The following is a 23,373-nucleotide window of genomic DNA, read 5'->3' on the forward strand; positions in this document are numbered from 1 at the left end:
CCACGTAACATATAATGCCATGAGCTTCAATAATACGCTGAGAGGAGTTTCATTCACAGAGAGACACAGACATTGATACCTGAGCCTCTGACGAAGTTTTTCAACGAAACACGCGCAGTGTCGGGCGTTCCAGACAGAGCATTTAAAGCCAATGCCGCTGCATATATTCGGACGTTCCAGGCAGGGCATTTAAATTTTGTGCTGCTGCATAACATCATAACGATAAGTGTCCTTTTTCTGTGGTTATAAGGTGTTGAATTGCTTTCTAATAGTGATTTATAAGTGTCTACATCATTTAAAAGTGTTAAAAAGAAAAAACGGAAAGAAAAATTAAGGTTGAATCTCCTTCAAAAAAAAAAAATCTTTGACAAACCCTATGATTACAAAAAAATTTGTTTGAGCAGTTCACTTTACACTTGGATATTGATAATACATCCTTATATTTATTTATTTATTTATTTAAGTTTTTTTATATACCAACATTCAAGACGATAGTCCCATCATGCTGGTTCACAAGAAACAGGGGTGCAATTAAAATAAACTTTACAATTTGAACAATAGTGCAGAAAAGCAGTTACATGTAACAGGGAATCAATAACTTGGAGTAAGAAGGAAAATGAAGATCAGATAATTATAAATATATATAATAACATTATAAGGGGTGGCTATTAATGCTATTACTAGCGAAGTATGTTGATTGAAGGGAGTTAAGTAATGTTGGAGTTAGCAAAGGCCTGCGTATCAAACACTGTGCAGCATGTGGACATTTGCTCATGAATGATGGTTTTGTCAAAGGCTAAATAATATTGGCATTATATATTACGTGGTTCACTATTGTTAAAAATTTGTGTTATTGATACTACGGTTTATATCCAGTTTGTGCTTTAAAGGATGGTATCTGCATAGCTCAACACTGGCCCATACTGAGCAGGATCGTTCTGCCCCACTACACTGATCATCCTGAGAAAAGCCCTTGTCCAGTTAACTATATTACTTGGAACCTTCGTACCTGGACCGCCTTCCTCCTCCCGATCCTTGCTCCTTTTCCTATCTCCCTTCCTCTTCCCTTCCATTATTCTAAAAATATAAGTACACTTATTGATTTTCTTCATAATGCCCTGGGCATGCTCTCCCACAGTTGTGACAGAGTAGTCAACGCAGGTGAGCACCTTCTCGCTTCAGCCACATTCTCTGAAGGCCTGGAAGTGCCGGATGAGCTACTGGAACCGGATCCCACCCTTGCGGACTGCTTCTGCCGTGCTTCTTTTTTCTGCTCAGCGCTGTGGTTTCCCCATTAGACATCACCCCTTGACTCTTCCCCGTTGCCCTGCTCTCTTTGGGATGTTCTGTGCCTTCGCCCACACCCCGTTGCCCTGCTCTCTTTGGGATGTTCTGTGCCTTCGCCCACACTGGGTATGTCCATTCCCTCACTGCATGATTATGTATCTGACACAACCACCGCTGATGCTTCTGTACCACTGGTGGCAGAGGAGCCCACTACCACTGGCTGCTCTGTTTCCACTGCAACCTGCACTACTGACTGTGAAGGCACCTCCATAGTCCTGGACGCTTTTTCTGGATCCTCAGTCTGACGTCGTCCTGATGCAGCTTGGCCACCGATGCTTTGAGATGGATATATCGCCTTGCTAGTCTCGATGCCCTTTGTCCGCGCTGCTGCCGCTTGTTTGCCACTTCCGGCTACTGCTACAGAAGGGACAAATGGGACCCAAAAAGGGGAGCACACGAATAACCCCCTTGGGTAACAGGCGCTCCAATGGGTGGCCGCATTTCCAGAAATAGACAGTACATTATTAGTCTGTGAACCCATGCCCGGGGGCCAAGCCTGCATCTGTTGTGGGCCTAACTGTGTCATGATTGCTGTGCCACCACATCCCGTGCCGAATCCTGCAACAAGCACACCGCCCGACATCTGACCTGTTCATGGATAAAATCCCTGTGAAGCCGCAAGTCCATGACTGTCCCAGGCAACTGTCTGCTGTCCGTCCACCAGCACTGTCGCCTCCATGCTGCCATGGGTACGGGCCTCCACACCCGACTTGTGTGCCCCTGCCTTGCTGGCATCCGTTGCCACGACCTGGTTTGTCTCCTCTACCCATCATTCTCTTCCTCCTCTGCCACGATAACTACTTGATGCTCTTCCCCCTCCTCCTATCTCGGACCTCCTTATAACTTTGCTCCTGCTGAAGGCCTCGCCCACATGCTTGGCCCTCCACACAGCGCCTGGGCCTGATGTACAATGTCGATCAGAGCCCAGCATGTTGCAGCACATCTGCCATCCAGTGACTCAAACCAGCAAATCCCCTGTCCACACCCTCTCTTATTATCACATAGTTGCTGCGTCTAATTCTGCTGACGGCTAATTCTGCTGACGGCTGTTTCCTCAGTCAACCTGGATTATTAAGAAGGGAGGATTGTGCAAGATTTGCTTCCTGCAATAATCGCCACCGCTCAGTCCCCAAGAATGCAGCTGCTGCCGCTGTCCGGGTGCTGATCATGGGTCAAGGAGGAGGGGAAGACCATGTGATGCCGCTACAAAATGAAGCTCTGCAGGAGGAATTTGCAACTGTGGGACAATGCACTGCCTCAAGCCGCCGGCACGTACTCCGCCGCGTGATGCACAGTGCCAGGCCACTGCAATATAGCGCTCTTTGGACGATGGCCAAGATTCAAATAGAGCCGGCGCCAGATGTCCTGTGCATGTGTGGGCCAGCAGGAAACCTCATGGGCCAGCGCATACACGAAACTTTTCCCGTCGCGCTGGAGCGACATAATGCCCATCAGCATCGTGCCCCCCCAGCCAACCTGGTAAGCCAGCCCATGGGCACGACAGAGAGGGAAGGGGTACCCCCACCCATTTCCAGGTTACTCGGCTCACCGGGAGAGGGTAAAGGAGGGGTCTGGTGCTCACATATATTGCTAATTTGCTGTTATAATTGTTCAGTTGATTAGCTTGATTGAGGTATATAGTTCATAAACTGAGAGTGATGTCAAAGAAAACTTGTAGTTCTTTCTTGTCTGGCTTGTATGGCAGGATTCAAGGAAAGGAAATTATCAGGCAAGATTAAATATCTCCTTTCTCACAGTCTCCCTACCTTACAAAGGCACATTGACAAGTACAACCATAGTTCTGTGGGTGTGTGCATCTGTCTGTTTACCTTAAGGTATGAAAATACAATCTGCTTTCTCGAATATGCATAATGCTATTTCTACATGTCTACACAGACGGCATGTCACCAACACATACACACAGACAAATTCAAGCTATATCTAGTAATAAATGAATATGGGATGCAAGAAATGATTGTGAGTCAGAGTAGCAAATTGGAAATTGGTACTCAAAGCCTTTGAAAATTGTGTATTTCATGGAATGCTTTGCTAGTATGTTAAGCTAGCTGTGCAATGACGAGCATTTTTCAACACACAGTACTTCTGCAGCTGCAAATCTGAATGGATTTGGTGCATAAATCAACATTTTCTAGTATCTGCTGTTGCTGCTGGTTTATGTTTTATAGGAGCAAGGCACATGTTTATGAGCTTTATCCAACTAACACTTTTTAGTTTTCTCTCTTTATATAGATATATGGTGAAATACAAAAAAACAGCCAAATGTATGAAGAAATATCTGGTGGAGATGACTCTGAAGTTGGGATTGAGCACAACAAGGTATGTTAAACTACATATGGTAGTATGGCATTTAATATGTTCAGACACAGATCTATGCACAGCACTCAAATGAGTTTACAAATAAGGTGCAGAACAAAATACACTATTGGCATTTAGTGTCAGGCAGTTCTTCAAAGCCTTTTCACTTAATCAACTTCACCATCATAAACTTGAGTTGCCCCAAAAGACGTTCCCTGTCGTACCCAGATCAGTCCAGACAGCTGGGTTATGCCTCCCTTCCAGCAGGTGGAGTCAGAGAACAAACTGAAAAGGCACCCTCTGATAACCTAGTGTGCCATCTGCGATCTGTCAGTATTTCTCTGACTCCAGCAGGTGGAAGACAGCATAACCTGCGGTCCTGGTCTTACTAAATTAATTATTATTGAATCAAATGTATTCTTTACATACTTTCATTGGCCTAATGACTAGATCAACAGTGTAGTGAGTGTATATATATTAAAAAAAAAAAAAAAGAACCTTTTCATTGTTAGGGGTTTGGATTCTCCTATTTCCTTGCAGTATAAAGTTTTTTCTTCTCAATGCAGGCATAGCGGAGCCTTATGGTCTTTCAGCTTACTTACCTGGAGAGTCTGTGCTAACCCGGTGTGTAGGGGAGATTTACCGGTGGGCCGGTCCCTCTCCCCTACGTGTCAGAGAAGTTTCATTCCTCTGTAGTCAGGGACGTTTCCATACCCCTGCTTGTTTACAAAAAAAAAAAAATAAACGAAACAGCCTGCTTCGTTCCCAGGCCTCCAGAAGGGGAGGACTCCTACCCAGGCAGTTAATTTTTTTCGTGGCATGTTCTGCCATGCCGCGGGGAGTGCAGTGCTTGGCGTGTGGAGAGTCGGCAGCCCGACTCTCCCGCGATGGCTTGTGTTCGCGATGCTTGCCGGGGGGGGGGGGGGGCGCGAGGGTCCTTCTCAGCTGCCTCTGCCAGGCACCAGATCTCTCCCACGGCCACAAGGAGTTGCCAAATGGGTGCTGGATGTCCCCTGTCAGCCTGCTCCCGTCCCCGCGAAGTGCTGGAACAGCGGCCATTTTGAGTAAATTCCCCTCGGAGGATATGCAGGGCTCCGGTGGAGGAGACTTTCCTCCGCCTCCTTGTTTAAGCCCAGTACCGCCCCCCTGATGATACCCGTGAGCCTCTGCCTCCTCCCCCTTCCTCTGCTCCGACGGAGGGGATCTTAGAGACAGCACCCTTTTTCCTCCCAATTTGTGCTGTTCTTGCACAAAGCTTACATGGAGGCAGAGGCTGATATTTTACAGCAACCTCCGCCATCAAAGAGACCCAGGCCTGACCCTAAGGCGGCACCTTGCGCTCCATTACCTCGGCCAGTACCTGATGAAGGGCTACTGCCAGATCTGTCAGCTGACCCCGCACCCCAGGACCTCCTTCAGGATCTGGGCGATGACGTGGATTCTGCCGCTTCAGTCGAAGGGGATGATCCGCGGGTGCTCAATTTGTTTAGGAGAGAAGAGCTGGATCCTCTAATTTCGCATGTACTTACAGAGCTGGATTTACCAGTTCCGCAATCGGTGACGGATCGACATCCGGGGGATCCGGTGTTGTCCGGTCTGCGCGCTCTTCCTCGATTCTTTCCATTCCACCCCAGCCTCTTGCAGCTCATTTCTCAAGAGTGGGATGTTCCGGAAGCCACTCTACACTTTAGCAGAGCCATGGAGAAGCTCTATCCGCTTCCAGATGAATATTTGGACCTTCTTAAAATCCCAAAAGTAGATTCCGCCGTAGCAGCCATTGCCAAGCACACTACCATTCCAGTGACGGGCGGCACCGCCCTGAAAGATCTGCAAGACAGGAAGCTTGAGATACTTCTTAAACGAATTTTTGAAGTGTCAGCTCTCGGAGTGAGGGCGGCGGTCTGCAGTAGTTTCATGCAGAGAGCCACCCTTCGATGGATTCAGCAGCTGCTTACTGCACAGGAGCTACCCCCGGCTGAGGCGGAACAAGCAGACCGCCTGGAAGCAGCTGTCTCTTATTCGGTGGATGCTCTGTATTATCTGCTGCGGACCTCCTCCCGAGCAATGTCCTCAGCGGTAGCAGCGAGGAGGTTGCTTTGGCTGCACCATTGGTCTGTGGACTCTTCTTCCAAGTCTTAGTTGGGTTCCTTCCCTTTTAAAGGGAACTTCTATTTGGAGACTATCTGGAGCAGCTTATCAAGGATCTGGGAGAGAACAAGGTTTACAAATTGCCAGAGGACAAGCCCAGGTCTATTCGTCCTTTCAATTCCTATAGGGGTCGTTTCTGGGGACAGCAGCGTTTTCGTTCAGCTAGGGCCCTACCTCTTCCTTCTCAGCAAGCTCCGTCAAGGTCGCAGGCTTGGGCTTGCTCCTTTCGAGGCAGGCGGCCTCTCCGTGATGGTACTTCCCAGGGATTCTCCAAAACCAAGGCAGCACAGGTGAAGGTGCGCCGGCCATTCCTCCGTTCCGGTGATAGGGGGCCATCTCTCTCTTTTTCAAGAGGAATGGTTCAAGATCACGTCGGATCAATGGGTCTTGGACATAAGTCACGGTTATGCTTTATATTTTGCTCTCCCTTTGCAGGACCTTTTCCTGGTGTCTCCTTGCGGGTCTCGAGTGAAAAGGCAAGTGGTATTCCAGACATTGGCTCGCTTGAAAGCCCTCTGAGCGATCATTCCAGTACCGCTGGGGGAGTGCCGGACAGGCAGATATTCCATTAACTTTGTAGATCCAAAAAAGGAGGGCTCATTCAGTCCCATTCTGGACTTGAAGATCAACCGAGCCCTTCGGGTTTCCCATTTTCGCATGGAAACCTTGAGATCCGTCATTGCGGCCATACACAAAGGAGAATATTTGGCCTCTTTGGATCTGACATAGGCTCACCTGCACATCGGTATACAAGAGCATCATCAAAGGTTTCTCCGGTTCATGGTGCTAGGGGAACATTACCAGTTTCAAGTGCTGCTGTTCGGTCTTGCGACGGCACCGCGCGTATTCACCAAGGTCATGGTAGTGGTAGCAGCATCTCTGCGGTTCCTTGTACGTACCAGGATCGGTCCAGACTGTGGGTTATGTCCCCCGTCCAGCAGATGGAGTCAGACAAGGCTTCGGAGGGTGCTGACTTATTAACCAGTGTACCCTCTGCAAGAGGTCAGTATCTCTCTGACTCCAGCAGATAGGAGTAGGGGAACCTGACGCTTCCCCTGCATGAAGACTAGTTCCTTCAATTGTTTTCTTTCTCTCAGTGTGTTCTGTTAAGGTTGGATCAAGTTAGTTTATTAAAAAAAAAAAAAAAAAGTAAAGGGAGGTTGGAAAGTTTGTGTGGCTTGCAGGCAGGGCTGCTCCAGTCACTTCTCCCCTCCTACTCCCTCCCCCCCCCCCCCCCTTTCCTCCTCTTTGGGGTAAGTGGACCTCTTAAATTTGTTTCTGATATTTTTTCCTTTTCAGCTTAGGTGCTGTGTTTGGGGTTGTGGAAGCTGGTGGTGCCAGCCTCTCCCCACTTTGCCGCCCGCAGCCCCGAGACGCTCATTCCCCGGGGCTGCTGCAGCAGGGAGGGGCGATTCCTCTGCTGCCTATCCGGGGCACTCGGGGGTAACGGAGGTGTGCTTTCCCGCTCCCCGTGGCGATTCTACCATAGATTGGACCCGCCCCCTCCCTCCCCCGGCCGCCTGCGAGCATGCCGCAGCCATCCCGCTGCTCGGCCTGTGGCGAGCCGGGGTCGAGGATATCCAGAGAGGGCATTTATTCTAAGTGCCTCCCTGGTGGGGAGGGCACCTCTGGGCCGCTAGACAACTTTTCTTCCCGCGCTTCAGCGTGACTCGGGCAGCGAGGGGTGACCATTTTGAATCCTCCGGATCGCATTTTGCAGCCATCAGGGGAGGAAGAGCAGGATCCCTGTGACAATCCCCCACCGATCCTGACGCCGGTGACTGCCTTCAGTGCCCAGGGCCCCCCGGATGTCTCCTTGATCGTCCCCCACTTTTCTCCCTGGAGTTCATTGTGCTCATGCACAATGCCTACCTACAGCGCCTGTAGGCTCCCAGGGCGCCCATTCCGGAACCACCTCCCACCAAGACCCCCCGGTTAGCGGTTGCTTCGCAGGAGACCCAGGACACAGCGGGGGGGGGCACCAGGGACCTCACATGGGGCCCCCAGGGTCCACTTTGCACCACCCTTGCTGGGAGGGGCGGGCTCTTTCCCAGATCAGGGGGGGGGGATCCCCCGGCTCATCCGGATGATACTCTCTCTGAGGCACAGCTAGATGGAGATGACCCGCGGGTCCTCCGCATCTTTAGGAGAGAGGAGCTCGAGGATCTCATCCCTCAGATAACTTCAGGAGTTGGACCTTGATCCCCCCGACCGACCCGCCAGGACCCTCTGCTCCAATCATCGCTTCATCCACCAAGAAAGGGGGACCCTGTCCCGGGCCTTTCCCACCCATCTCACCTTTCTGCAACTATTGGCCAGGGAATGGGATACTCCCGAATCCTCTCTGAAGGTCGGAAGAGCCATGGAGAAGCTTTATCCCCTCCCGGAGGACTTCCTGGAGTTGCTCAAGGTCCCAAAGGTGGACTCGGCGGTGTCGGCGGTTACCAAGAGGACAACTATTCCGGTTACTGGTGGCATGGCTCTGCTGGACCTCCAGGATAGAAAGCTGGAAGTTTACCTCAAGAGAGTTTTTGAGGTCTCGGCCCTGGGGGTGCGCACCCCCAGGCAGCGCGCACCCCCAGCGCGCTGCCTGGGGGTGCGCGCGCAGAGACTCACCCTCTGCGCTGTTGGACCCAGCGCAGAGGGTGAGTCTCCGCTGGGTCCAACAGCTACTCACCTCGCAAGGCTTGCCACCCGAGGAAGCGACCCAGGCTGACCGCCTAGAGTCCGCCATAGCAAACGGAGCGGACGCTTTGTATGATTTGTTCCGTGTCCTGGCAAGATCCATGGTCTCGGTGGTGTCGGCGAGGCGTCTCCTATGGCTTCGCAACTGGTCGGCGGATTCTTCTTCCAAGTCCAGCCTGGGCTCCCTCCCTTTCAAGGTCAAGTTCCTTTTCGGTGAGGATCTCAACCAGATCATCAAGTCTCTGGGAGAGAACGCGGTCCACCGGTTGCCCGAGGATCGCCAGTGTAACTTCAGGTCTTTTACTCCCTCCAGAACTCTGTCCCGGGCGCAGCGTCGCTACCGTGGTTACAGACAGGCAGGGCCCCGGACGCCTTCTTCCAGATCCCAGTCTTGGCCCTGTTCCTTTCATGGTCGCAGGCCCACTCGGGAGGGGATGAGTCAGGGGACCTCCTCCAAATCCCCTCAATGATGCCAAGCTCACCCACTCCTCAACCCCACGGATCGGGGGACGAATCTATCGCTTTTACGAGAAGTGGGTCCACATCACCTTGGAACAGTGGATCCTAGACATCTTAAGGAACGGCTATGCATTGGAGTTTGCCCGCCTCCCAAGGGACAGGTTTCTCTTCTCTCCCTGCGGTTCGAGCCACAAGAGACTGGCGGTACGACAGACCCTGGACAGACTGCAGAGCCTCGGGGCCATCCCTTCAGAGAGGTGGGCTTGGGCCATTATTCAATTTACTTCATTGTACCCAAAAAGGACTGGTCTTATCGCCCAATCCTGGATCTAAGGAGGTCAACAATTCTCTAAGGGTCCTCCATTTCCGCATGGAGACGCTGCACTCCGTGATTGTGGCAGTACATCAGGGGGAATTCCTCGCCTCTCTCGATCTGACAGAGGCCTATCTCCACATCCCCATCCTCAAGGCCCACCAGAGGTTCCTTCGCTTCAAAATCTTGAATCAGCACTTTCAGTTCCAGGCTCTCCCCTTTGGGTTGGCGACCGCCCCGCGGACGTTCACAAAGATCATGGTGGTAGTGGCGGCAGCCCTGAGACGCGAGGGGATCCTAGTTCACCCCTACCTGGACGACTGGTTTATTCGAGCGAAATCCTTTGCGCAGGGGCAGTCAGCGGTCACCAGAGTCGTCCGACTCATCCGTTCCCTGGGATGGGTGGTGAACTTCGCCAAGAGCTCCCTCATCCCTTCGCAGTACTTGGACTTCTTGGGAGCACGTTTCGATACGTTTCAAAGCAAGGTCTTCCTCCGCCCGGACAAGGCCCAGTCCCTCCGGGAGCAGATACGTTTTACTGTTACCAGCACCCACGCCTTGGGACAATCTACAGCTCTTGGGCTCCATGGCCTCCACGATTGACCTCGTTCCATAGGCTCTGCTCTCTCGCTGGAAACCAGTCTTGCAGGACTACCAGCTTGTACTCCCTCTTCCCCAGTTCGCCAAGGACAGCTTGAGTTGGTGGTTGGACTCGCAACATCTGGCCCAAGGCATTTCTCTCGAGGTACCGGATTGGGTCACCACCGACGCCAGCCTATCCGACTGGGGGGCAGTATGTGACTGGAGCTCAGCGCAGGGGCAGTGGACGAAGGCACAAGCAACCTGGCGATCAATCAGCTAGAAACAAGAGCAGTGCACCTGGCCCTAATAGACTTCCTACCCCTGGTGCGGAATCGGGCAGTAAGGATCCTCTCAGACAACGCGACCACCGTAGCGTATATCAACCGACAGGGAGGCACGAGGAGACGACATGTATCGCTCGAGACGGCACGTCTGATGGCGTGGGCGGAGAAGCACCTAGCGCGCTTGGCTGCTTCACACATTGCAGGTGTAGACTACATTCAGGCAGACTATCTGAGTCGTCAGCGATTGGACCCCGGAGAGTGGTCTCTCTCCAAAGTAATGCAACTTCTCATTCATTCCTGGGGGCCACCTCGCCTGGACCTGATGTCGACGTCTCTCAACACCAAAGCATCATGATTCTTCAGCCGCAGGAGGGAGCGCAGGGTGGAAGGCGTAGACGCTCTAGTGCTCCCTTGGCCGCACCACCTACTCTGTTTTTCCCCCATGGCCTCTAGTGGGCAAGGTCATCCGGAGAATAGAGCTCCATCGGGGGCCCGTCATTCTGGTGGCTCCCGAATGGCCATGTCGCCCCTGGTTCGCAGATCTATTCCATCTAGCAGTGGACGGCCCACTTCGGTTGGGCCATCTTCATCGATTGCTCCATCAGGGACCAGTATTTTGTGATCAGGCAGAACGCTTCTGTCTTGCAGCCTGGCTTTTGAATGGCGCCGCCTCAGGCGCAAAGAATACCCTGAGGCAGTAATTTAGACTCTCCTCAAGGCCCGCAAAACTTCGACTTCGGTCGCTTACGTGAGGGTCTGGAAGGTCTTTGAGGCGTGGTGCACAGCGCATGGTACTCATCCCACAAGGGCCTTGGTTCCTCAGATCCTGGCGTTCCTTCAAGACGGACTGGACAAAGGCCTCACCTACAATTCCTTACGAGTCCAAGTGGCCGCTCTGAGTTCGCTCATTCAGTACGCAGATCATCCTTCGCTCTTGATACAGCCTGATATCGCCTGTTTTCTCAAGGGAGCGAAGCATCTACAGCCCCCAGTGAGGGATCCATGCCCTTCTTGGAGCCTTAATTTGGTCCTTAGGACTCTGGAAGGTCCTCCCTTTGAGCCTCAGCGCAACGCCACCATCAAGGATCTCACGCTCAAGACAGTCTTTCTGGTGGCCATTTGTTCCGCACGCCACACAAATCCCTGCCGCTCCTCCCGGCGTCCTCTTCCTCCGCGACCGCCGCGATCGACTGCAGCTCCAGGCCTGCGCAGCCGGCGCTGAAGCCCGTCGGGGCAAGGCCTAGATTGATCAAAGCACTCACCACCGGGGCTCCAGCGACGGCCACGCGGCTCATCCACTCGTCCCTACGCTCCGCTCCGCCCCCAGAGAAGCAGCCTACCAGGGACAAGAGCGCAGGAGACGTCAGCAGCAGCCGAGGTAAGCGGGGGATTTATATCCCTGCCGCTCCTCCCGGCGTCACGCGCCGAAGGAGCGCGACAAAGGGGCCCACCCCTTTGTGCGCCTCTTCGTGCAGCACCTGAGGAAAGCCCTGACCCCTCTCGCGCTAAACTCTGCAATTTCCTCCAGGAACCATCCAAACCACCTCAGACTGCAACCTACTACAACACTCAGCACAAGACAGCAGCAACAACCGTAAAACACGAATCCTCCCGCAACAGCACTCGCCTGCACCAACCTTCCATGAGGCACTCAATCCAGGTCTACGCAAACAGTACTCAACCCAGGCACTCAATCCAGGCCTAAAGACAAACCATCGGGTGGCAGTTAAGATTAGAAGAATCTGAAGCTGAGCGACAACTTCTACAACAATCACTACTCAAACCACACCAGCAATCATTACAAACCTCACCAACTCTCATACGAACAACTTATTTACCATGTACACATTCGCTGTACCAATCATTTATAACCAAAGGAGATACTTCATTAAAAACCTTACCACTCCCAATCTCTTCCAAAAAAGAATTATTCCTATCATGACATCGCCATTAAACCAACTGTTGGGCCTCACCCTATTATCCCTAACACTTATCAATGTGCAATCTCTATCAAAAAAAACACATCTCCTTGATGACTACCTAACAGACTCAAAACCCGACATTTTTGCCATCACCGAAACATGGATGAAACCTGAAGACACAGCACTAATCAACCAACTCCCCTCACACGAATACGACTTCTTTTCCATTCCAAGACTAAAAAAGGCGGCGGTCTTCTTCTAGCAGCCAAAAAACAACTTGGGCTTTCGCTAAAGATCTCGAACTCATCCACTACCCTTGAACTAGCTATATTCAAATCTAAATTTCTCCAAATTGGCCTCATTTATGCCCCGCCAGGAAAACTGGAAGCTGACCCATTACCGCTCATTGAATTATTAGCTAAACATATCAACACTGATTCACCAGCTATAATAATGGGAGATTTCAACCTCCATGTGGACAAAACTCCCCAAACCTCCAGTTGTGAATCCTTCCTAACCACTCTTAATCACATGGGCTTCAAACAAATTATTAAAGGCCCGACTCACAAAGCAGGCCACACACTGGACTTAATTTTCATAAATGAAAGCTTTACCCCTGTATCATCTACGATGTGCTCCCCAGTCCCCTGGTCAGACCATATGCTGGTATCCACAACTCTAAAGCACTCCCAACCCACCACCCCACCATCGCAAAAAAACACTTTACAATTCAGGAAATTATGCAATCCTGAAACCCTCAGCCCGCACCTTTCATCTGCTTTAGAACATCTAGACCTCACGGATGCTACATCTGCCACAACATCATGGACAAAAATAACCAAGAAAGTAGCAGGCCTTATGTGCCCTCTAACATCCAAAAGTATCCATACTAAATCGAACAACAGGAAACCATGGTACACCCCTCAACTTAAAACCCTTAAACAAGAACTAAGACGGCTGGAACGCATATGGCGAAAAAACCCTTCTACATCTAACCTGGAGGCTTACAAATCACTCATGCACCGATACCAAATATCCATTCTACAAACAAAAAGAGACTTTTTCTCCCAAAAAATTCACCACTTCATATTCGACCCTAAAGCACTTTTCAATATCGTCTCATCCCTCACCAAATCTCCACCCATTTCCATCCCAGATGACCAAGCAGCCAGCAAAGCCTCAGAACTAGCCACATTCTTCAAGAAAAAAATCACTGATCTGATGAAACCATTAAATACCAACAACGCCACCCTTCCTCCTTCATCCTACTCAACACATATTCAACTAAACACGAGTCTTGTATCCTTCGAACTGACTTCTTCACTTGAGATCGAATCAATCCTTAAGAAAATCAAACCTGCATCTCACCCCTCAGATGCTATACCTTCAAATCTACTAATCGCTAGTTCAAAAACCATCACCAAACCTATCTCAAACATCATTAACTGTTCTCTAACGCAAGGATTAGTCCCCGATCCACTGAAACTCGCTATTCTGAAACCACTTCTGAAAAAGCCGAACTTGTCTCCAGATGACCCGGCCAGCTATCGTCCGATCGCTAATCTCCCCTTCATTTCCAAAATTTTAGAAAAAATAGTTAACAAACAACTTTCAGAGTACCTCGAAGACAACAATATATTATCCTCCTATCAGTTCGGCTTTCAAAAAGCACGCAGCACAGAATCTCTCCTAATCTCCTTAACAGACACTATTCTACTAAATCTTGAAAAAAAACAAACCGGTCTACTCATTCTCCTCGATCTTTCTGCCGCATTCGATACCGTCAACCACCTAACACTACTAGATAGGCTATCTGACATCGGTATCAAAGACACGGCGCTGAACTGGTTCAAGTCATTTCTATCCAACAGATTCTACAAGGTCAAAGTCAACAATAACGAATCACACCCTGTCCACGCTTCCTTGGGAGTACCGCAAGGATCATCCCTATCCCCAACCCTCTTCAACATTTATCTTTTACCGCTCTATCAGCTCCTTTCCAAACTAAAACTAACCCACTACATCTACGCAGATGATGTACAAATATTTATCCCGGTGACCGAATCCTTACAAAAATCACTAGAATTCTGGAACAGATGCCTTCAAGAAATCAACAACCTGCTCACGAGCCTTAATTTGATCCTCAACTCCAACAAAACAGAAATACTCCTTATCACCCAAAAAGGCAGCCAGGCAATAACCAACACTATTACTACAAGACAACCACCCTTCTCTTCGCAAGTCAGAAACCTCGGAGTCTTAATGGACAATCAACTCAACCTCAAGAGATTTATTAATAACACCACTAAAGAAGGATTCTTCAAATTGCAAGTCCTAAAAAGGCTCAGACCGCTTCTACACTTCCAAGACTATCGTTCAGTCCTACAGACTATCATCTTCTCAAAAATAGACTACTGCAATTCCCTGCTACTCGGACTCCCAGCTAACACCTTAAAACCCCTACAGATCCTCCAAAACGCCACAGCCAGGATACTTATAAAAACCAACAAAAGAGACCATATCACCCCCATTTTAAAAAGTCTACACTGGCTCCCGATCAAGTTCAGAATCTCCTACAAAATACTCACCATCATTCACAAATATATCCACAAGCTCATCCCACTAGAACTCAACATACCTCTTCGACTTACTACTCCCAATAGACCAGTGAGAACAGCGTACAGGAATACCCTCATTGCCCCAGCCATTAAATCCACTTTAAATAAACGATCTCTATCCAAAGCAGGCCCTCAACAATGGAACTGTTTACCCCCTGTACTCCGACAGGAACATTGCCCAATTACTTTCAAAAAGAGACTCAAAACTTGGCTGTTCGAGCAAGCGTTCAATCTATGCCAATAACCTACCACTATTCACTTCCTTCCTTAGTTATTATGTCTCTTTCAGAATACTCCATTATCGTCACTCCAGTTAGCATTAACAGCTTATCTACGTGCAGATTATCTAGTTCGGATCACCATCTAATTTTTTAGATGATTACAAGGCTAACTTTTGTCTAGTCTGTTACCAAAAAAAAAAAAATAGCATATTACTTATTGCACATGTTATATGGTGATAACAGTCTCCCAGTTTATTTGTTCCAAGTTATATACTACTTGTTCTATGTAATAGCATTCTTACATGCATGTTAATGTTAAAATGTAAACCAAATTGATTTGTAACTCTGCTACATGAACTTCGGTATATAAAAATGCTAAATAAATAAATAAATAAACTTCAAGCGCTCTCTTGTCAGGAACCCTGCCTCCGATTCACGGACACCGGTGTCTCTACGTACAGTTCCCTCATTTCTACCCAAGGTCGTCTCGACTTTCCACCTGAACCAGAAGGTAGAGCTCCCGTCCTTCACAGCTGACGAACCGAGATCTCTTCATTTCCTGGACGTCAAACGCAGTCTAATTCGCTACTTGGAGGTCACTAACGACATCAGAGTCTTGGACCATTTGTTTGTCCTGTGGTTGGGGCCAAAGAAGGGGTCCCAGGCCTCGAAGACAACTATTGCGAGATGGCTTAAGGAAGCCATAGCCTCAGCGTACATAGGTGCGGGTCAGACTCCTCCGCTGGGCGTCAAAGCCCATTCTCTTGCTCACAGGCAGCTTCCTGGGCTGAGGTACGGTCCATCTCCTCCCAAGAGATTTGCCTGGTGGCGACTTGGAAGTCTTTGCACACCTTTGCGTGACATTATCGACTGCACCTCCCGTCATCCACCTCCGGACACTTTGGCGATCAGGTCATTCGAGCAGGGCTTTCAAGGGCCCACCTGGTATAGGGAAACTTTGGTACATCCTACCGTCTGGACTGATCCTGGTATGTACAGGGAAAAGAAAATTATTCCTTACCTGCTAATTTTCATTCCTGTAGTACCAAGGATCAGTCCAGACCACCTCATTGATTGCTGGGTTTCTAGGGTCTTTCCTGCTCGATCTACTCTACTCATTCTGAAACACGTTGTTCTTCTCGCCTTATGAGACTGTTTCACGGTTCTTTCTGCACGTTACAGTTATGGCACAAGTTGCCTTAGTTTATGTTCTGTTATGGTTGGGGACACTTGATCCATCCTTCGTAAGTTATTATTCTGGCTTTGATATACTCTATACTGAGCTCTTGCAGAGTGTGCACTGGTTAATAAGTCAGCACCCTCCGAAGCCTTGTCTGACTCTATCTGCTGGACGGGGGACATAACCCACTGTCTGGACTGATCCTTGGTACTACAGGAGCGAAAATTAGCAGGCAAGGAATAATTTTCTTATAGAAGGGATTCTGGTTCATCCCTATTTGAACGACTGGCTCATTCGGGTGAAGTCACAGCGCCTCTGCGAGCAGGCAGTTCAGTCGGTGGTACGGCGGCTTCAGTCCCTCGGCTGGGTGATCATCTTTCCCAAGAGTCAGCTGGTTCCGTCGCAAGAGTTGGAATTTCTAGGAGTCCGATTCAACACTGTGGTGGGCAAGGTTTTCCTTCCTGTGCAGAGAATGGACAAGTTGATGTCTCAGGTTCAGCGGCTGCTGGCTCTCGCATTGCCCATAGTCTTGGACTATTTACAAGTTCTTGGTTCTATGGCTTCTACTCTGGAATTGGTCCCATGGGCGTTTGCTCATTTGAGTCCTTTGCAGAGAGCTTTGCTTTCCTGCTGGGATCTCAAGTCCGAGGAGTTCCACCTTCAATTGCCTCTCCTGGATCCAACCAGGAGCAGTCTCCAGTGGTGGCTAGTACCGGAGCACTTACAGCAGGAGATGGATTTGGAGAATCTACAGTGGCTGATTGTGACAACGGATGCCAGCCTTTCCGGTTGGGGGGCAGTTTGCCAATCGCACTCTGCTCAAGGTCAGTGGTCGGTTCCAGAGTCGAAGTGGTCCATCAATTGTTTGGAAACCAGAGCGGTTCGTCTGGCATTGCACAGCTTCCTTCCCCTGGTCCACCATCAGTCGGTAAGGATCCTATCAGACAATGCCACCATGGGTGGCCTACATCAACCGACAGGGAGGAGGAACATGAAGTTAGCTGGTGGCCATCGAAGCAGACAAGCTTATGGTATGGGCGGAGCGCAATCTGCATCGTCTAGCGGTGTCTCACATAGCCGGGGTCGACAAAGTTCAAGCAGAATTTCTCAGTCGTCAGCAGCTAGACCCAGGGGAGTGGGAGTTATCCGAGGAGGCGATGCAACTCTTGATCTGACGGTGGGGTGTTCCCCACCTGGACTTGATGGCGACACGAACAAACGCGAAAGCGGTACGGTTTTTCAGCCGCAGACAGGAGCACCGAGCAGAAGGGGTAGATGCTCTAGTCCTCCCCTGGCCCAGCAGCATTCTTCTCTGTGTTCCCTCCTTGGCCTCTGGTGGGCAAAGTGCTCAGACGAATAGTCGCACCGGGGACCAGTAGTTCTCGTGGCTCCGGAGTGGCCACGAAGACCCTGGTTCGCGGACCTAATCAACTTGGCAGCCGAGGGTCCCTTGCGTCTCGGACATCTTCCGAACCTTCTCCGTCAAGGTCTAGTATTTTTCGATCAGGCGGATCGCTTCTGTCTAGCGGCTTGGCTTATGAGAGGCGCCAGCTGAGGAAGAAAAGGTACCCCGAGTCGGTGATTTCTACTCTGCTTCCCGCGCGTAAGACTTCCATGTCACTTACTTACGCACGGGTTTGGAAGGTTTTTGATTCCTGGTGTAGCGGTTTTCAGGTTTCCCCGCAAAGAGCCACAGTAGCTCACATTCTCAAGTTCTTATAGGAAAGCCTGAAGAAAGGTGGCAGACCTGACGTGTCACCTAGATAGGATTTATAGTCAGTGCTGGGGAGGACCCGGCTGTCATGGTACATGTGAGCACCAACAACATAGGAAAATGTGGGAGAGAGGTTCTGGAAGCCGATTTTAGGTAGGAAGCTGAAGTCCAGAACCTCAAGGGTGGCATTCTCTGAAATGCTTCCTGTTCCACGTGCAGGTCCCCAGAGGTAGGCTGAGCTCCAGAGTTTCAATGCGTGGATGAGACTATGGTGCAGGGAAGAGGGATTCAGCTTTGTAAGGAACTGGGGAGACTTTTTCCGAAAGGATGGGCTCCACCTTAACCAAAGTGGAAACAAGCTGCTGGCATTAACTTTCAAAAAGGAGATAGAGCAGCTTTTAAACTAGAACAAGGGGGAAAGCCGACAGTCACTCAGCAGTGCATGGTTCAGAGAAATGTATCCTTTGAAGGATACTAATGAAACAGGAGAGTTAGGGCATCCCAACAGAGAGGTTCCATTAAAAGCAAACATAGTCCATATGCCTATATGTAAAAAAAAAAAATCACCAAAGCTAATCATTTCCGAATTATCCAAAACAACTGAAAAGCAGGTTGTTAAAACAAACAAAAAACACACTTTGAAATGTCTGTATGCTAATGCCAGAAGTCTAAGAAGTAAGATGGGAGAGTTAGTGTATAGCAGCAAATGATGAGATTGACATAATTGGCATCACAGAGACTTTGTGGAAGGAGAATAACCAATGGGACAGTGCTATATCAGGGTACAAATTATATCACAATCAGGCCTATCCAGTACCGAGCGGTAGGAAGAGCTGCGTTAGTGCCTACGGCACCCGCGGTTGCCGCACGCACAGTGCAGCTCACCTACCGCTCGATCCTGAAGCCTAATTGTATGTAAATGTAAGCCGCGTCCGAAAAGCCTTAGGTCCGCGCAACCCAGGATACTGGATAGAGCGCCTATACAGGATCCTGGGTGCGCGGGCCTAAGGCTTCACGCCACGCTGGTATCTGTCATTTGAAATGACAGATACCAGGAAGCAACGGCGGCGACAGCACAGAAGCAACGGCGAAACGACTTGTCAGTGTCCCCCCTCCTCTCGGAGCAGGGCGCGAAAAGCCGCCTTGCTCTGGGAGGAGGGGGGACACTGACAGCGACAAAGCAACGGCGAAGACAGCGGCGAAACGACTTGTCAGTGTCCCCTCTCCTCCCGGAGCAGGGCGGATTTTCCGCCCTGCTCCGAGAGGAGGGGGGACACTGACAACGGCGAAACTTTCCCCCAGCCCGGACAGCGGCAAAAAACTTTTCAGCGGCAAAACTTACTGTTTTGTAGCCAGCAGCCCTGAGCAGGCACACGATCTGCCTCCCGTAGCTCCTCCCGAAGACAAAGATGGCCGCCTGCATGGGGAAAGCGCGCAATTGGCCGCTCAAGACGTGACATCGTGACGTCACGTCTTGAGCGGCCAATTGCGCGCTTTCCCCATGCAGGCGGCCAGCTTTGTCTTCGGGAGGAGCTACGGGAGGCAGATCGTGTCACTGATGATGGCTGCAAAAAAGTAAGTTGTGCAGGCGTCTGAAAGCGACTTACTTTTGGGATCTTGACAGATCCCAAAAGTAAGTCGCTTTTGGAAAAGAACCAAAATTGTCAATTTTGAAAAAAAAAAATTGCTTTTCTTTTTTTTTAGCTTCACCGCTCAGTTTCGTCGTTCAGTTTCGCCGCTTGTCTCTTCTCCCCCCCTCCCTCTGGGAGGGGGGGAGAAGAGACAAGCTTTTGTTTTTTTTTTTTAGTTTGGCCGCTGTCATCTCTTCTCCTCCCTCCCGGAGCAGGGCGCGAAAAGCAGCCTTGCTCCGGGAGGAGGGAGAACAGACTGACAGCGGTCGGGTCCGGGTTGGGGGTTGGGGGTCCGGGATTCGCCGGGTCGGGTTCGGGCTTCGCTGCTCAGTTTCGCCGCTTGTCTCTTCTCCCCCCGCCCTCCGGGAGGGGGGAGAAGAGACAAGCGGCGAAACAACTTACTTGCACGGGGAAAGCGGTCTCCGTGGCAGCCCCAGTCCTCTCCCCTCCTCCCGAAGGAGGAGGGGAGAGGACTTCGGGGGCTTCGGGAGCAGGGGAGAGGACTGGGGCTGCCACGGAGACCGGCACCCATGATCGCGGCCGGGGCAGGTGAGCGGGGGCTGGGGGAAAGCTTGCCACCTACCCTTACCCATGCCTCTACCGCCTGGGTCAGGGTAGGCGGTAAGTTTGCAGGTTAAACGCGCGACAAAACGGCAGGGAAAGGTAGCGTTAGTCGGGGCGCGGGTTACGGGATGCTAGGGGAATAGCTAATTGGCTCGTTTGCATGCAATATCGAGCTAATTCGCTCGTTTGCATGCAATATACATGCCGCGGGCGGAAGGGGTTACCCGGGGAATTTAGGACGCGGTAGGAGTAGGTTAAAGGGGATTCGGGATCGCAGGAAGGGCTAACGCGGCCGGAACGTGAGTTAGAAGCGGCTTAGGAGCAGGGTAAACGCGGCCGCACTTTACAGGATAGGCCTGAATGATAGGGAAGATCAACTTGGTGGGAGTGTGGCACTTTATGTCCAGGAGGGTATAGAGTCCAACAGGATAAAGATCATACAAGACACTAAATGCTCAGTAGAATCTATATGGGTAGAAATCCCATGTGTGTTGGGTAAGAGTATAGTGGTAGGAGTATACTACCGTCCACCTGGACAAAATGGTCAGACAGATGATGAAATTCTAAGAGAAATCAAGGAAGCAAACCAATTTGGCAGTGCAATCATAATGGGAGATTTCAATTACCCCAATATTGACTGGGTAAATGTAACATCAGGACTTGCTAGAGACATAAAGTTCCTGGATGTAATAAATGATTGCTTCATGGAGCAATTGGTTTAGAAACCAACAAGAGAGGGAGCTATCTTAGATTTAATTCTTAGTGGAATGCAGGATTTGGTGAGAGAGGTAACGGTGGTGGGGCCACTTGGCAACAGTGATCATAACATGATCAAATTTAAACTAATAACTGGAAGGGGGACAATAAATAAACTGCAGCTCTAACTTTCAAAAAGGAAACTTTGATAAAATGAGGAAAATAGTTAGAAAAAAACTGAAAGGTGCAGCTACAAAGGTTAAGTGTTCAACAGGCTTGGACATTGTTTAAAAATACAATCCTAGAGGCGCAGTCCATACGTATTGAACATATTAAGAAAGGTGGAAAGAAGGCAAAACGATTACCATCCTGGTTAAAAGGTGAGGTGAAAGAGGCTATTTTAGCCAAAAAATATCCTTCAAAAATTGGAAGAAGAATCCATCTGAAGAAAATAGGATAAAACATAAGCATTGTCAAGTTAAGTGTAAAACATTGATAAGACAGGTGAAGAGAGAATCTGAAATGAAGTTGGCCATAGAGGTAAAAACTTATAATAAAAACTTTTTAAATATATCCGAAGCAAGAAACCTGTTAGGGAGTCTGTTGGACCATTAAATGACCAAGGGGTTAAAGGGGCTCTTAGGGAAGATAAGGCCATTGCAGAAAGACTAAATGAATTCTTTGCTTCCGTGTTTACTAATGAGGATGTTGGGGAGATACCAGTTCCGGAGATGGTTTTCAGGGGTGAAGAGTCAGACAAACTGAACAAAATCACTGTGAACCTGGAAGATGTAGTAGGCCAGATTGACAAACTAAAAAGTAGCAAATCACCTGGACCGGATGGTATGCATCCTAGGGTACTGAAGGAATTAAAAAATGAAATTTCTGATCTATTAGTTAAAATTTGTAACCTATCATTAAAATCATCCACTGTACCTGAAGACTGGAGGGTGGCCAATGTAACCCCAATATTTAAAAAAGGCTCCAGGAGCAATGCGGGTAACTATAGACCAGTGAGCCTGACTTCAGTGCCGGGAAAAATAGTGGAAACTATTCTCAAGATCAAAATCGTAGAGCATATAGAAAGACATGGTTTAATGGAACACAACATGGATTTACCGAAGGGAAGTCTTGCCTAACAAATCTGCTTCATTTTTTTTGAAGGGGTTAATAATGTGGATAAAAGTGAACAGGTAGATGTTGTGTATTTGGATTTTCAGAAGGTGTTTGACAAAGTCCCTCATGAGAGGCTTCTACGAAAACTAAAAAGTCATGGGATAGGAGGTGATGTCCTTTCATGGATTACAAACTGGTTAAAAGACAGGAAACAGAGTAAGATTAAATGGTCAATTTTCTCCGTGGAAAAGGGTGAACAGTGGAGTGCCTCAGGGATCTGTACTTGGACCGGTGCTTTTCAATATATATATATATATATATATATATATATATATATATATATATATATGATCTGGAAAGGAATACGATGAGTGAGGTTATCAAATTTGCGGATGATACAAAATTATTCAGTGTAGTTAAATCGCAAGCAGACTGTGATACATTACAGGAGGGCCTTGCAAGACTGGAAGATTGGGCATCCAAATGGCAGATGAAATTTAATGTGGACAAGTGCAAGGTGTTGCATATAGGGAAAAATAATCCTTGCTGTAGTTACATGATGTTAGGTTCCATATTAGCAGCTACCACCCAGGAAAAGGTTCTAGGCATCATAGTGGATAATACTTTAATACCGTCGGCTCAGTGTGCTGCAGCAGTCAAAAAAGCAAACAATGTTAGGAATTATTAGGGCGGGAACGGTTAATAAAACGGAAAATGTTATAATGCCTCTATCGCTCCATGGTGAGACCGCACCTTGAATACTGTGTACAATTCTGGTCACCGCATCTTAAAAAAGATATAGTTGCGATGGAGAAGGCACAGAGAGGCAACCAAAATGATAAAGGGGATGGAACAGCTCCCCTATGAGGAAAGGCTGAAGAGGTGTTAGGGCTGTTCAACTTGGAGAAGAGACGGCTGAGGGGGGGATATGATAGAGGTCTTTAAGATCATGAGAGGTCTTGAACGAGTAGATGTGAATCGGTTATTTACACTTTCGAATAATAGAAGGACTAGGGGGCATTTCATGAAGTTAGCAAGTAGCACATTTAAGACTAATCGGAGACAATTCTTTCACTCAACGCACAATAAACGCTCTGGAATTTGTTGCCAGAGGATGTGGTTAGTGCAGTTAGTATAGCTGGTTTCAAAAAAGGTTTGGATAAGTTCTTGGAGGAGAAGTCCATTAACTGCTATTAATCAAGTTTACTTAGGGAATAGCCACTGCTATTAATTGCATCAGTAGCATGGGATCTTCTTAGTGTTTGGGTAATTGCCATGTTCTTGTAGCCTGGTTTGGCCTCTGTTGGAAACAGAATGCTGGGCTTGATGGACCCTTGGTCTGACCCCAGCATGGCAACTTCTTATGTTCTTAAAGGTTTGGCGTACAGTTCTCTTCGTTTTTAGGTAGTGGCCTTGGGCTGCTTACGTGGCCAGGTGGACGGTGCTCTAGATGCGGCATGTTTTCTGAAAGGAGCCAAACATTTGAATCCTCCAGTACGTTAGGTATGCCCTTCGTGGAGTTTGAACTTTGGTGTTCTGCAGGCACTTTGCGATTTGCCCTTTGAGCCCCTTAAGCG

General features: G+C 49.1%; 1 protein-coding gene across 2 annotated transcripts in view; it reads left to right on the forward strand.

The window, feature by feature from the left end:
* Positions 1-23,373, forward strand: part of NDC80 (NDC80 kinetochore complex component) — a 167,753-nt gene that overhangs the window by 52,812 nt on the left and 91,568 nt on the right. For both annotated transcript variants that reach the window (XM_029578372.1, XM_029578373.1), the window contains exon 7: positions 3,598-3,684. In XM_029578372.1, the coding sequence (XP_029434232.1) occupies positions 3,598-3,684 (87 nt within the window). The remainder of the gene's footprint in view (positions 1-3,597; positions 3,685-23,373) is intronic.

Source organism: Rhinatrema bivittatum, chromosome 15 (genome assembly GCF_901001135.1).
Source record: "Rhinatrema bivittatum chromosome 15, aRhiBiv1.1, whole genome shotgun sequence".
Lineage (NCBI taxonomy): Eukaryota > Metazoa > Chordata > Amphibia > Gymnophiona > Rhinatrematidae > Rhinatrema > Rhinatrema bivittatum.